This window comes from Telmatherina bonti (assembly GCF_933228915.1).
Source record: "Telmatherina bonti genome assembly, chromosome: 6".
Classification (NCBI taxonomy): Eukaryota; Metazoa; Chordata; class Actinopteri; order Atheriniformes; family Telmatherinidae; genus Telmatherina; species Telmatherina bonti.
In genome coordinates, this window is record NC_136624.1 from 19,632,559 (window position 1) to 19,648,160 (window position 15,602).

Consider the following 15,602-nt stretch of genomic DNA (forward strand, 5'->3'; position numbering starts at 1 on the left):
TGCTATGATTAGAGTATGTGCAGAAGCCTGAAAAGGTTGTCCCATTCGCCATTAGAATATGAGAAAATGCTGGGGAATCAGTTGAAAAATAGCTGGAAAGCCATCATAGCTTTCAGTGAGATAAAATAAGACTGTTTTATAAGATTGATTCACATAATTCAGACAATTAGAGGTTTTACCTTCTAAACGTCTTAACCTCTTAATATATCAGAATGTCCCTTATTGTTCTCACTATTTCCAGCTCTGGGCTACTTTTTGGATAAGATTGAAATAAATGCAATACAGGATCTTGATTGGAATTAACTGCTGATGACCACCAGTGCCACTAAGTGGCATTTTTAGTGTGAATATTACAAACAAGAGTTAGAGGTTTTCCCCTTTTCTCACTGCTCTAAATGGAAGATGAATGCAGCACATGATATTTGGTTCCTCACTGCTCATGGCTATGCTGGTATTTATTTTTTTTACCAATAGCAGGATGTTTACAGTTCTCGCAACACATGGAAGAGTTTTTGCATGTTTACCAATATCTGCAGTGACACACTGACTGTGGTGAGACAATTCCCATGAAGACACAACTCTAGAAAACGTTACACTATGTTGTTACACTATGTTCTGCAGCATTCATTTGGCCAGGACAGTCAGAGCTCCAGACAGCATCAGCAACATTCCACATGAAGCCGGTACAGAGTGAGCAACTCTGAAATCTCTAGATTTCAAGTCTGCAGTTCAGGAACATGTGCAATAATACCTCAAGCTAGTTTTAATAAAAGATTGATGGTGTCAGGTTTTCAGCGAATGCAGTAAGTTGTTTAAAATCAACCGGATGCACAAGTGAAAAGACACCTTAAGTGCACAGTAACCTTAGAATTTACTAAGGCAGCAACAATGGTTATGTAGATATACATTGTTTTTCCACAAGAGGGATCTAAGAAGACAACTTTTTGCACATCAATTTTATATAAAAAGTTTCCCCTACCTTTCTGTACCAGGGACCGAGGCCAGTGGAACAACTGTAGATAGAGCGACAGTGTGTGTGTTGATGTTTTATTTATGAACTATCATAGTGATTTATGGAGGAAAATATTAGTTTATTGTGATTGTGTTGGACATATTTCAGTATTTTTTTGTGATGGTTTGAAAACCAATGTGAACAGTTTTTATGATCTTTAAATCTTTCAGAGCTACTTCATTTAGTTCAAATCCAGTGAAACTTTTATTTACTTTTCTCAGAGGTTTAACACAAATGTGAATATTAGTGTCTCTTTAAATGGAAGTTTAAAACTGAATTTACTGTTGTTTTGTGTCATTCTGACATGTACATATTGATTTTGTCACATAGTATGACGGAGGATGGAATTAAGGACGTAATGCCATCAGACGCCTCCAGTGGTTTATCATGTGATTCTGTAGGTTTATAATTGTGTTTTGGAGGCTGTATATACGGCACAGATATGAATATTGTAGTATCTGAACATTTAAAACTCACATTAGCATTCATGGATAGTGGTTTGGTTTATTCTGAATGTTTACAGTAGCCTCCATGAATTAAAAGCAAGGTCACTGACACTGAAACACTTAAAAGTAACACCATGACATTTTTGTTCATATTCTTTGTCTTCTTGGTCTTTGGATATCAGTTTTATGTACTTTGGGGTCTGGTTTACAGATGCTGTGACTGCAGGACTTCTTTAAGCTAGTTTTGCATGAAGACTGGAAGCAAATGAAGGCAATAAAACAGGCAGGTAGCATTTTTGCCTGATTGATTTTAGATTAATATCTTACAGTTAAAAGTCACATTTTTTATGGTAATGATGGTCCAGATTGACCAGAAAGCATACATTTATTAAAATTCTTTGTGCACAATAAATTCCATAAAGCCTGCCTTAGTTCCTGTAGACCGTCCGATGAGAATTTTTCTAAGAATTATAGTTTGTCAAACTAGTCAACTCCAACTGGACTACCAACTACACAATATGGGATGATGTTGGTGTTAATGTGGAGATATTCAAACCCAGATTAACACTCCTTGAATATCCTCCCAGTTCTCTTACACCTTTTGTCCTCTGGGGTCAAAATGAACCTCTTTTTACCATCATTTGACGCACGTATTGTAAATTGTAAACCAGTTTTTCTTTAAATCCTTAGTCCAACATAAATAAAGAGTAATGAAAAGCATAGTCCTGAACAAGCTTCATTGTCATTGAGACTTTTTGATGATTAAAACTTTTTGATGGCAAAACAATATAGCCTATTTGGGGTAAAAATGACAACAAAGTTCAGCAGGAGGCTGAATTTAATTAGTCAAAAAGCTACACAGATATACATATCCATGAAAAAACTATTAAATCTTACCTTGTTTTTAGCAGAATCATTGCCACACTCCAGTGCTACTCTAACCCTGAATTACACATATCAGTTTATTGTAATTATTTAATATGAAATGTCTTAAATAGTGAATGTTGTTTTTGTAAAATGATTTGCAAACAAAACCTAAATATTCAAGACACATAAAATGTAAGACTGCAAATAATACATATTTGATGATTTATCAAATTAATTAGATATTATTAGATGCATACCTAAAATCGATATCATCCTTTATCCTAACCACTTAGTCCAATGAAGGGTCGCAAGGAAGCTGGAGCCTGCATACATAAAATAGTGTTTGCGAAAACTAAGAGGAAAAAAAAACCAACAAAAATTTAATAAAAAAGCTTGAGTAGTTTTAGAAAAGCAAAGCATAAAACTAATGCAATCAAATTACAGGTTTAAATTAAAAAATAAGAACAAAATTAACTTAAAATGAAATAAAAATAAATAGGGAAAAGAGAGCACATCTAAAAGTAGTATATTTTTCTTTTCTTTTTTTCTTGCCTTCTTAAATAGCAAGAAAAGACGAAATCTCTGTAACTGTAACTATCATCAATGAAGACATCAATAGATGCATCAACAGGGCATAATTATTTGTGCATTTTTTTATTCTTTAACTTTTCTTCCAACAATCTGCAGCTCTGCTATTCAGGTTTGCCAAAATATTTTGTCCTTTTCTTGATTTTTAGTAAAATCATTATTTTTCAGTAATCACTGCATCAACTGCAAGTTGTTATTTATTATAATTCATTTGTTTGACTGATCGATCATCGATCTCCCACTGCTTCCAATCTTTGTGCAAAGATGCCTTAAGGTTAAACTGATATCTACGTTTTAATCTGACCTAAAGAAGACAAACAACAGGAACATCAACAAAAATGTCAATTTGTTTGTGTAAAACACTCAAAAAAGAAAAAACTGAATCAAACCTCCACCCTGTTTATTTCCATGTTTTCCCTCTCTCTTTCTCTCTCTGCTGTGACTCAAACAGTCTGAATAATGGATGACGAAGAGAGAAATTTTCCTTCCCACCCACTCCTCTTCACCCTCTTTGCTTACGTTATACAAGGACAAGTAGGGCTGAAAATAGCACTGCTGTTCTCATGTGATTTGAAATTAAAAGCACACTGGAGCGGAGATATTTGCTACTGGGGAACTCAACACTTGCTCCACTCCATCTGACAATCCCTCCATCCAGCCTGCAACGCCACCTCCATCTGTCTGTGCAAGGGTACTTTTCACTACAATGATCTTTTTGAAATATGACGATGTACATGTGATTGTAATAAAGAGATTTTAATTAGCTATGACACTGGGATTTATGGATTTTATTGTTTGTATTAACTGTGCATTGTTGATGGTCTGACATGAACAGCAAACCTCATTAAGAACTGAAGAGATGAATGAAGATGTTTCGAAACTGACAGTGAATATTTTACTTCTTGGTCAATTCTTCGGCATAGTCCGGGATCGTACATCATTCATCAACATGCACAATTTAACGGTCATTCATTTGTGAACACATGACCTGATTTTATTGGCTGTTGCTCAGATTGGGAACAGGCTCTTGGTTTCAGTCTGTACTGAATGTTATCTTTCCTACAAAACAGGATGTGCCTTTAATAATTGTTGTCCTCTGTTTGATCAAGAGCAGTGTTTCCCAACCTATTTCCTTCAGGACCCCCTTCATGTAAATAACAAAAGCCAAGGATCCCCCCCTTCACACTGCGTGCTACTGCCATGCTTGGTTTCATGCTTTTATTAGTAAAATTTGAAGCATCAGTAATGTATTCTGGATGTGTCCTGTCCTTTGATTAATCTAAAGTTAAATTATTAACATTAATTAAACTAATTTGCTGCAGTGTTGGAAAAACAACATTATTCATTTTAACAAGTGAAGATAAAAGTTGTGATTTGTTTTAATATGAAAGTTATTTTTGCCAACTAAACTGACTTGAATAATTTATTCCATTCTTACTTTAGTTATTTCCTTTTATTGTCTGCTGTGGTAAAGTCATCATGTGTTTCTGTGATTATTATAACAGTTTGTTTTCTATAGAGCCACTTTTTTCTGTGATGCAGCAGGACTGAATCTTGGTTATTTTCTTAGTGTCATATATTGTTCATATTTCTTTAGCAAGATATCTTTTTTTTTTCTTTACAACTGTTTTTAGAAAGTGACAGGTTTATTCACAATTATTCTCTTAAATGTAATTGAATTTGATGGACTCTGAGAGACAACTATTTGTGTGACTGATAATCTAAAAAAACAAAAACAAACAAACAAACAAAAAAAAAACCCTCCAGTAGATTTTAGCACTTTCTACAGTTTCAGGTGCCTCTGTCTTAACAGATCGTATTAATGGTAATGTAATGACTCAGGAGCTTGAGAAAAGTCACTCACAGAGCCGGCAGGAACATTAAGATTTCAGACAAAATAAACTTGTCATTTGTTTCAGATTGAATACAACATGATTTTTAATTTCTTGTTAATTATTGCCTACAGTCATGAATATGTTTCTGAGATAATCATGGCAACTTTAGTTTTGTTTTTTGTTTATTTCAATATGTTTACATATGTTTTGAATTGTTAGGTATTTATTGCCAGGACAGATCTGAAGGTGGTAAAACATAATTGACTCATATTGTGGCTCAAAACAGACTCAAAGTTCTTTGTACAATTCAGTTTTGTGACAAGTGTGCCCTGTTAAAAGTCCTCCGTCAATTCCTATGAGTGTCCCAAACATCATCAAAGAGGAGTTTCTGCCAATCTCCACAGCTGCCTAAAAAGAAACAAATTTGCAAAGTAAGATGGTTGGCTATTATACAGGAGGAGGCTCCATGGTTCAGACTACCGTCACCAATGGTCTACAGCACCCTCTGGAGGCTAGAAGGACTTCCAATGTCCAAGTAACCAAACACCTACGCAGACTGTATGTGCATTTTTTGCAATATGCTGAAGAGTTTTCCCATTTGATGACTCAGCATGTTTCTGTTATGAAGTCTAAAATGTTTTTATTATTCCCTTTGTGTAAATGAAAAGTCATACTTTCTGGTGAAGAAGATGAAATTTATTTCACCCTCTAACAGTCACGGCTGTGTATATGAGAGGATCCAAAGGCAATTGAATAATATGGACAAAATAGAATGAAACTAATACGTAAACATATAATCAACAAAAAGGTTTGCACAGGCCAGAAATTGAGAAGGCTTGAATCTAATGTTACTGTAAAGCATGGCAGAATAAATGCTAAACTTAGCATAAAGTGGAAAGACCCAACACTGCAGTGAACAAAGGAAAACTATCCATCCATCTTCTTAACCGCTTCTTCCAATTCAGGGTGATGGGAAACTGGAGTCTAATCCAGCAATCACTGGCCGAGAGGCAGGGTACATCCTGGACAGGTTGCCAGTTCATGACAGGGCAAAGGAAACCTGGAAGTATAATGCATTTTATGCTCAACAGTTGTACATAGTGAAACTGTGGATCAATATGATCTCAGTAGTTGTATCATGTATCCCTCTTCTTTTCATTTTCTCCATGTCAAATCATTTTGTGTAGTTTTCTTCCTATGCTGCCAAAAGAGGCCAAAAGCTTCTCTTGTTTTTTTTTCTTTATTTTAGAAAAGTTTTGCCTCAGTTTTAATTAAAAAAAAAACCAGGAACATACAGACCTCCTCCTTCTCAGGCCTGCGTGCAGGTCTACGTCCCCTGTTAACTTAAATATTTATCTTGTTGGAAAGTGCAGATTCTACTGCTTTGTCTAAAACAGATTGAGTGTTAATAATGCTTAATTTCATATTGATGGGTTTTTTTTCATAATGTTTGTCAAGACAACACTTCGTCTCAGTTTGAGTAAAGAATATATTTTCAAACAAACTTAATGACAAATATCTTCAACAGTTATTATCAATATCTCAGAATATTGATGGACCATATAAAACCTAATGGTGGAGAAATATTTGTTTTATCTGTATGTAAAAGTAAAAGAGCAGTTATCGCTAATGCAGGAATGCCAAAACCTTCTACGTCACTATTGGCTGCTAATGTGATGTAAATTGAGGCACACTTGTATTGATCTTTTTTAGAAAAAATTGAAAGGACAGAGTGTGGGGAAAAAAGAGGAAACTCACTCACAGAGCTCTGCCGGGACAAAAGATGATGACCTCTGTCCTGAGGAGAGATGCTGGCTGCAAGGCAATATTGTGGGATAAAATAAAACCCTGTTTGCTAGTGTATTTAGCATTCAGTTGGAAAAATATCAGTACAATTCAGAGTTTTTAAATTGTGTAGCACATACAGGTGTTCTGATTCACTGCATTTTAGGATATTACACAACATGATAAATAGAAGTTCAGACAAGGTAAAGTTTTAGCAGGATTGTTGACAAATTTTGTATTTTGAAAATATCATCTGATATTTTAGGAAGCCAATCACGTAGTTTCCCTCCAGATGTCTCTGCTAGGACCAACATCTGCCAGAAGAGTTCCTTTCAAAGTCTTTCAGCAATGTCTTGACAGCATCATTCATAGACTGAGTGTGGGAAACTAAGAGCGACTTTCTGTTCAAACACAAGGCAGAGAATAAATCTGTCAATTTAAAATGCTGTTCTACACTCTCTGCAACTTTGATTAAAAAATACATATTTTTTAATTAATAATTAATTAATTAATTAAGAAATTTGGTCATTAATATTTTTTAACAATATGGGATTGGTTTGTAAATATGCAGCCACAAATCTATAAATTAGTCTTTTAATTCCATTAAAGTCAATATTAGTTTTTACACAATTGTATGGATAATGTGTGGTTTTCTAAGTGTAAGGAAGTTATAACAGAATCAAACATTGTGTGATCTCATGTGAATTTATTGATCTCAGCATCAGACAGCGGATATGTATCTCTAGAGTTGTCACATTTAATCAGAGTCAAACGGAGCTTCATGAGTCTCTTAATCTTCCACAAACCTCCACCTGTTCCCCTGAGATCTAGCTATTGTGTCCTACTAATATGACCGCTGAACATGTGGCAGGCCAGACTTCTATTATCCCTCGTCCTGCGCAGTGATTGGTTAAAACTGTGGGAAACTCTAACCAGACCAAGACCCACACATTCATATGGAGATGTGGGACTATAAATAGGAGGGATGAAACCAGCAGAGATCAGATTCTTTCCAAAGAGACCACTACATCCCAGAGATAGATCCATGGCTCCTACCATCACTGCAGCTGTGATCAACCCTCAGGAGCGACTCAATCTGAACCACAAGGTAAATATCAGGCTTATGAAAACCAAATACAGTATTTTTGTTTTCCATGCTTATTAAATTATCCTCCAGAATAAGTTTATTAATGACTTTGTTCCTTCTTTCTGCAGCTCAGAAAGCCTCTGGTGGAGAAGTTACGCAGAGAGCGAATCAACAGCAGCATCGAGCAGCTCAAGTCTCTCCTGGGTCCAGAGTTCCTCAACCAGCAGCCAGACTCCAAGCTGGAGAAAGCAGACATCCTGGAGATGACAGTTTGCTTCCTGAGTCGACTGCAGCAGCAGCATGGAGATGTGGACTCAGCAGCTGTTGATCAGGGCTACTCCAGGTGTGTCAGAGAGGTGGTGCACTTCCTGTCCAAGGAGGAGGTGAAGACACAGTCCCAAAGAAAACTTCTGAACCACTTCAACAAGTTGCAGTCTTCCTCTGGTAAAAACCTGAGAGAGGCTGACTTCTCTCCTCTAAGCCCCACAGTCCAGATGAACGTGGCCAAAGACAAGAGTCCGGCTAACAGCGCCCTCTGGAGGCCGTGGTAGACATCTCCATGCTGAAGTTAAACCAGACAAACTGAGACCATATTGGTCAAAGATGACTGAACTGAATTCTAGATAATTTTATGGACTTGTTTCTTTTGTTTGAACAGAAGGTTTTACTTTGTGACTTTTTTTCACAACTTAATGTTTCCCGAGGAAATAACAACAATATATTTCATGTTATGAAAGAAAACACGTTATTAGACACACAAGCTGTGAAGACCATGTTGGTCAAAATGACTGAAAATTAATTCTATGAAATTTGAAGATTTTTTTTTCTGTTCATGCAGAAAATTTTCCAAATTATCCTATGTAATTTACAGCTTCATGTAAAATACATTTCCAATTGAGAATTTTTCCTGTTCCTTGATATACAATTGAGCTCAAGCTAACGAACGTAAGCACATTACCATTTTCACTACATATATATATATATATATATATATATATATATATATATATATATATATATATATATATATATATATATATATATATATATAACTCTATTTTAGTTTACTTGTTATAAACTGCTCCAACTACTTTGAGACCGTACTTGAATATGATCTGTTCCAGGATCAGTTCATATGTATGTCTTTGTCATAAAATGCTGAGTTTGATCATTTGTGAATATGTTTTACCTTAAACAGAATGATAATTCATAACTGTTGTTGATGTTTTAGTCTTTTGGAAAGATGACTTTCTTTCACTCTTTTTGAGCAAAATGTCTTGGAAATTTCACCAAGTCATTGTTGTGATGTATCATCACATATGTATTACTCCAACTGGAGGTTTTTTTTTTTGGTCTAGTTTTGATTAGGTTTCTTTGAAATAAAGAAAAGAAAATCAACTGCACTCCTGTTTGTATGTTCCTTTTTTTCATGCTCATTTACAATATATTACAGTATAATACCATTCCAAAAGACAATAATTTCTCTTTCTGATGCTTATTTAATGTTCAGTTGTTCCAGTGTGGTTCAACACAAAACAATACCAGATCTTGTAAATCTTGTAAATGCTGGTGATTGCTTTTTTCTTTTTCTTTTTTTTCTTTTTTTTTGTTTGTTGGTTTTAAAATCATGTCAGTCCCATCGCAATAAAAAAATAAATAAATAAATAAAAAAAAATCAGACCTTGACACCAAATTTTCTATCAGTAATTATGCTATAAAATATGCTGAGTTGCACTTAGTTTGAAATAAAAAGACATGCCTCTTAAAACAGATGCACAGCGGATATTGAATATGTGAGACCCATGCTTTAAGATATATAAGTAAATGCAGTGGAGTGAAAGACTGTGGCAAACTGGGAAAAATGAATTTCAAAGCATCAGCAGAGCAATCCAGTGTAATGTAAAACAAATCAATATAACATATATCTCTTCAAATACAATTCAATCTATTTAATTCTTGAAATTATTTACAGAAAATTACTATTATAGCGTTAATATCGCTAACAATCAAAGTTATCATCAGTCCACAGCATTTAAATTCCATTACATTCTCATTAAGACTTTGTAAGCATGATTAACTTTCTTAACTTAAATGATTAACATGAATTGTTTGTGTCATAATTCATTTTTAAGGAGTCCTTTTGTAAAAATGGGAAGAAAAGAATCTTAGAGTAAGAAGCCAACTTGTGGGAGCAAATGCTAAGTTTTATGGGGCTGCTTGTTGGAGAGAAGTCAAACTTTGTGTAAAGTTGCCTTATTAATAACACCAACAGCTGTATATTGTGAAGAGGTCTTTGGCCCACTTACGGAAACAGCTGCCTTAAAATCCCCTGCCCTGCATGTAAAGACATAAAGGTTTGAACTATTAAAGAAAAGAAAAGATTGTGACTGAATTTGTAAATAGTATGCATCATCAAACTCTAAAGGAAAGTGAATTTGCTCTAACTATTGCTAAATAAGTCGAAATTTGCAGGTTCCCTCCAGCTGGTTTGGTGACGTCAGGCTTTGTTTCCAGCAACACAGCTAGAATTTGCCACAAAAGATCCTTTCAAAGTCCTTTTGTAGCAAAGTGACAACGTTATTCAGAGGTAGAATGTGGGAAACTGAGAATCTTTCTCCTCACAACTTAGAGACACAATTCAGAGAACACACCTGCCACATCTGTACACCAGGAAACCATTGAGCTCTTTCATCCTTAAAGTCTGTAAATATATTTCAGAGAGTTGCAAATCTCTCCATAATTCAAAGAAAACCACAGCAAACAGACTTAATGAATAGTTTGCTTTACAAATACACCTCTAGAGTAAATGTTGCCAAACACCTCTGAATATTGCATATTAGTAGAGATTATTAAAGAAAAATGAAGAACTCAAGTATGTTTCTTGATATGCAAAGGTAGTCATGATTTTTTATTTCTATTTAGTCTGGTAAAGCATCTCTGATCAGTTTTCAGTTTCATGTAATGGAATTCCAGATCCTCTTCTTATGTAATGCATAATGAGGCACGCTTATTGATCCTACCGTGAAAGGATGGAGTGTGGGAAAGCAGCGGAAACTCACTCACAGAGCTCCAGCAGGACAATAAAAGCTGACCTCTGTCCTGAAAAGACGCAGGGTAGGAGGCATGTGTGGTGGGATTAACACGAGACCCTGCTTGCTTCTAAAGTTCACATTCTGAATGAAAAATAGCATTCACTGTCCACAGTTGTGAGAAAAAAATAAATATATGTAAAAAGATAACCCTCTGAATCATCAGTCAAATATTGTGGATGTCACATAACATGATCAGTAGTAAACTTGTTGGTTTCTAACATTTGCCCTTTTGTATGAGTGAACGTTATTAAACAACATGTATAAAAACAGGATTATTATGGACAAATGTGTAAAAAAAAAAAAAAAAAAAAAGAAAAGACAAATCTGGGTTTTTTGGTCGGGTAAGTTAATACTCATTGGTGGCACATAATAAAAAATGTTGTTTTCTTTATTAAGAATAATTTTGAAATATAAAGAAATATTTACAAGTTTCAGCAAAATAAAGCAAAACATTTAAAAATCATTTCTGTGAGTAAAGGACAATCTTTTTTATTAAGTGGCAAACAAGAATTGTTTTAAGAACAAGCAAAGCGTTTGAAAGCTCTTGAGAAATAAGTTGTAGTTGAGTGTAATTAGCAGCCTTAAACACTGCAGCAGCAGACTGCTGTCCAGCGGGATTTGGCACACTTCACAAACAGCTGTCTAAACCCCATTATGACGTTGTCATGTGGAACGAGCTGACTGTGTGAATTCTCCTCTTTTCCCAAGCCACATGTTTAATAAAAGTATATTTATAAATGTTAATGTATGATATATAGAAGATCAATTCTAGATTTCATGAAACCCTCAAGGCAGCCAATCAAACAGTTTCCCTCCAGATGGTTTAGAGATGTCGGCATTTGTCCTTGTTAGAGCACACGACCAGCACCCAACAGCTCCTTTCAAAGTCCCATTGTAGTGCATTGACTGCATCTTTCAAAAGGAGCGTGAGAAACTAAGAGTAACTTTTGCTAACACCAACTATGAATTATGAGACAGAGAAGAAACCTGCTGGTCAAAAGAGTGTTGTCATGTTTTAATAAAACATTAAATATAAGACAAAAAATTTGATTTCAATCAGTAAAAAGTTCCAGTCATAAAAGTGAAAAGATTATTTTGAAATGAGAAATCTCTTACACAGGAGCTGAGCAAACAATACAGAATATTTTGAAAAAAATTAGTGTTTCTTTGCCGTAATCTAATATTTTACATTTTCCATAAAACAGAACGAGATTCAGGTTCAATCAATGTCAGACTCAGCTTCTGTATACTCATACTCTCCTGTTAAAAGTTAACTAATATTGCTAAATTAATAAAAGGCGTTGCTCTGTATGAACCAATTTTATTAACTGCATGCAATTAAATCAAATTTAAAAAATGCAGAAAATTTAGGTTTCAACATTTGCTGCCACGTGATTTCATGTGAAACCTTGTTTTTAGTATAAAGAGACATGACAGCGTGATGTATAATGAGGCACACTTCTATTGTTCCTTCAGTGAAAGCAGTGACAGGACAAAGTGTGGGAAAGCAGAGGAAACTCACTCTCAGAGTCGCTGTGGGACAATAGATACAGACCTTTGCCCTGAAGAACTGCAGGCTAACAGGGAGCCTGAAGTTTATAAAGAAAAACAGAGAAACTGGTTTCAAATCAAAGGTTTAAATTTGTCTTTCGAACATTTTTTATCACAAGCAAAAGCAAAAGTCCTGCATGTTCTTTATAAAAATTACTTTCAGAAAGCTTTGAATATATTATTCGTGAAGTATTAGATTTAAGTTGGTTATTATATTTCGCAGTTGCTCTATCATAGGTTTTCTGAAACTGAACACAAAACCATAAATAACAAAAAAAAAATCAACAAGACAAAACAAATTCTAAATGAACTGTTAGAAAATATCACATGCCTATAAGTCCAGAATGATTGCAAGCAGCTGCCACACTATGGGCTTACAATATGTTCATCAAGCAGTAATCATACCACTTTTTCCAAACACTTTATTTATAGGTAGCTTTGCTTTATCAGCTGAAAGATGATTGCATTGAAGTAAGAGTCCTCATAATGACCATTTGGATTGAGGCACATGCCTTCATATCATTTAGTAAAGGAAGTGTGGGCACACTTTTGAGAGCAGCATATAGCTTGATTAGTGTCATCAACCCCACTCTCAATTGTCGATTCTCCACAGGGATTTGACACGTGTAAAAAAAAAAGCAGCTGCTTCACCCTCCCACAGTCACGTACGACAGAAATTTTAATTCAGCTCCTGTTTAAGAGAAAGTTTTAATTCAATTATCAAAATGCAACAACATCATTAACTTCTAAATAAATATTAACGAATTAATGGAAGTGGGTTTTATGTGATTCAAACTTAAAACTTTTATATAAAATGAAATAACTCAAATTTCAGGAGGTTAGCACAGACTACAAGAAATAGATTAAAACTGATTCAAAAGACAAAGAAAAACACACCTGGACACTCATATGTAAAGTATTTAAGTAAGTTTATCAGTGTGGTCCTACATCTTTAAAGGAATGGCACGAGATCAGTAAAATGTATTGATTCCAGTCTTCAGCCTCTTATTACCCCCCACTGCCACCAACCCTCCAAGTCCTCCACCTGTTCCCCTGGGATCTAACTATTGTGTCCTACTAATATGACCGCTGAACATGTGGCAGGCCAGACTTCTATTATCCCTCGTCCTGCGCTGTGATTGGGTAAAAGTGTGGGAAACTCTAACTAGACCAAGACCCACACATTCATATGGAGATGTGGGACTATAAATAGGAGGAATGAAACCAGCAGAGATCAGATTCTCTCCAAAGAGACCACTACATCCCAGAGATAGATCCATGGCTCCTACCATCACTGCAGCTGTGATCAACCCTCAGGAGCGACTCAATCTGAACCACAAGGTAAATATTATGTCTGTGAAAACCAAATACTTTCTTTTTTTTAGAATGTTTTTCAAGACAATCACATTAATCTAGAATAAGTTTATTAATGACTTTGTTCCTTCTTTCTGCAGCTCAGAAAGCCTCTGGTGGAGAAGTTACGCAGAGAGCGAATCAACAGCAGCATCGAGCAGCTCAAGTCTCTCCTGGGTCCAGAGTTCCTCAACCAGCAGCCAGACTCCAAGCTGGAGAAAGCAGACATCCTGGAGATGACAGTTTGCTTTCTGAGTCGACTGCAGCCGCAGCATGGAGATGTGGACTCAGCAGCTGTTGATCAGGGCTACTCCAGGTGTGTCAGAAAGGTGGTGCACTTCCTGTCCAAGGAGGAGGTGAAGACACAGTCCCAAAGAAAACTTCTGAACCACTTCAACAAGCTGCAGTCTTCCTCTGGTAAAAACCTGAGAGAGGCTGACTTCTCTCCTCTAAGCCCCACAGTCCAGATGAACGTGGCCAAAGACAAGAGTCCGGCTAACAGCGCCCTCTGGAGGCCGTGGTAGACATCTCCATGCTGAAGTTAAACCAGACAAACTGAGACCATATTGGTCAAAGATGACTGAACTGAATTCTAGATAATTTTATGGACTTGTTTCTTCTGTTTGTACAGAAGGTTTTCTTTGTGATTATTTTTTTTTTCACAATTTAATATTTTCTTAGGAAACAACAACAATATCTTTCATGTTAAGAAAGAAAACATGTTATTAAACACACAAGCTGTGAAGACCATGTTGGTCAAAATGACTGAAAATTAATTCCATGAAATTTGAATATTGTTATTCTGTTCATTCAGAAAGTTGTTATTTAATTGTGTGTCTTCCGTACTTTTTTCTTTTCTTAAAGAAATTGACACATTACTTCCAAAGATTCATGTTAAATGATGAAATTGGAAATGGTGACTTTAGCATGAAAATACTGTGTTATTGTCAATGTATTGCTGAGTTCAAAACAGCATTATTTTCACTCTAGGGTGATATTAGAGAAAAGAGTTTTATCTTTTGTTTCATCATTTTGATGAAATATATCTAATTGTCCTTTGGCAGGATATGTTTTTGAAACAAGCTAGATCTAAAACCGGTTTTTCACCTCTTTTGTCTCAAAGGAGAGTTTATCATTGTTCTGTCTTAATTATAAAGACAGTGAATTTTTCTTTTTAAAGAAGATGCAGAGTTGACTTATTGATAATGTAACTGCTTCCATCCCTTTGCGATGTTAACATGATCTGTTCCTGGATCAGATATTATATTTGCATTTATTATGAAGTGCAGATTTATCTCATTTAAAAAAAATCTGTTTCATGTGAAACAGAAAGATAATTCCTCTTTTGGTGTTTGAGTCTTTTGTAAAGACGCCTGTTCCTTCACTCATTTTGAGTAAATTGTCTTGAAGGTTTTATCAAGTTACCGTTGTGATGTGTCATCACATTTGCGACTCGTTGGAGTCTTTATTGTTTCAAATAAACAAACAAAAAGAAAATTATGGCTTTTGTCTTTCTTCTTATAGTTCACAACTTGTCTTTGAGTTAAAAAACAGATTCAGTGATTTTCTTTTCAGTTTTCTCTGATCTAATATGTTGTCTCATTATCTTCACTCAACATCCACTGTTGAGTGCTTATATGAACTGATGAACAGATTCAACTAAAAGTTTTCCTATTTTTTTAACTGTTCCATCAATGCAGAGAGTCATTACTTGTCAGAATTATTTTTGGAGCATGTCAGCACAATTAAAACTCCACTATGTTTGAGTTATCACAATTTAATACTGATAGGGACATGTTCAAGGCTTCAGAGAACAGACAGTGCATTTCTGCTATTTTTAAAGCAATCTGGAAAGACAGTCATTAACGGTGATACAGTAGTGTTTGGAAAGCAAGTATGAAATTGTGGACTGATGAATAAGTAATCATGTCATTACATTGAAGTCAGTTCTGACCATGTTTGCAGAGTCATCATCTCCTGGTTGAA

The 15,602-nt window shown here is 35.2% G+C and overlaps 2 protein-coding genes across 2 annotated transcripts; both read left to right on the forward strand.

Annotated features, from left to right (window-relative positions):
• Nucleotides 1-7,518: 7,518 nt before the first annotated feature.
• On the forward strand, nucleotides 7,519-8,171 carry LOC306756684 (transcription factor HES-5-like; the record flags this gene model as incomplete). Its single annotated transcript, XM_079241510.1, has 2 exons — nucleotides 7,519-7,641; nucleotides 7,749-8,171. 2 exons carry the CDS (start codon nucleotides 7,519-7,521, stop codon nucleotides 8,169-8,171), a joined length of 546 nt encoding a protein of 181 aa, XP_079097636.1.
• Nucleotides 8,172-13,481: 5,310 nt separating this feature from the next.
• On the forward strand, nucleotides 13,482-14,140 carry LOC306757664 (transcription factor HES-5-like; the record flags this gene model as incomplete). Its single annotated transcript, XM_079242786.1, has 2 exons — nucleotides 13,482-13,604; nucleotides 13,718-14,140. The coding sequence occupies 2 exons, from the start codon at nucleotides 13,482-13,484 to the stop codon at nucleotides 14,138-14,140; spliced, it is 546 nt and encodes a 181-aa protein (XP_079098912.1).
• Between the last annotated feature and the right edge of the window lie 1,462 nt (nucleotides 14,141-15,602).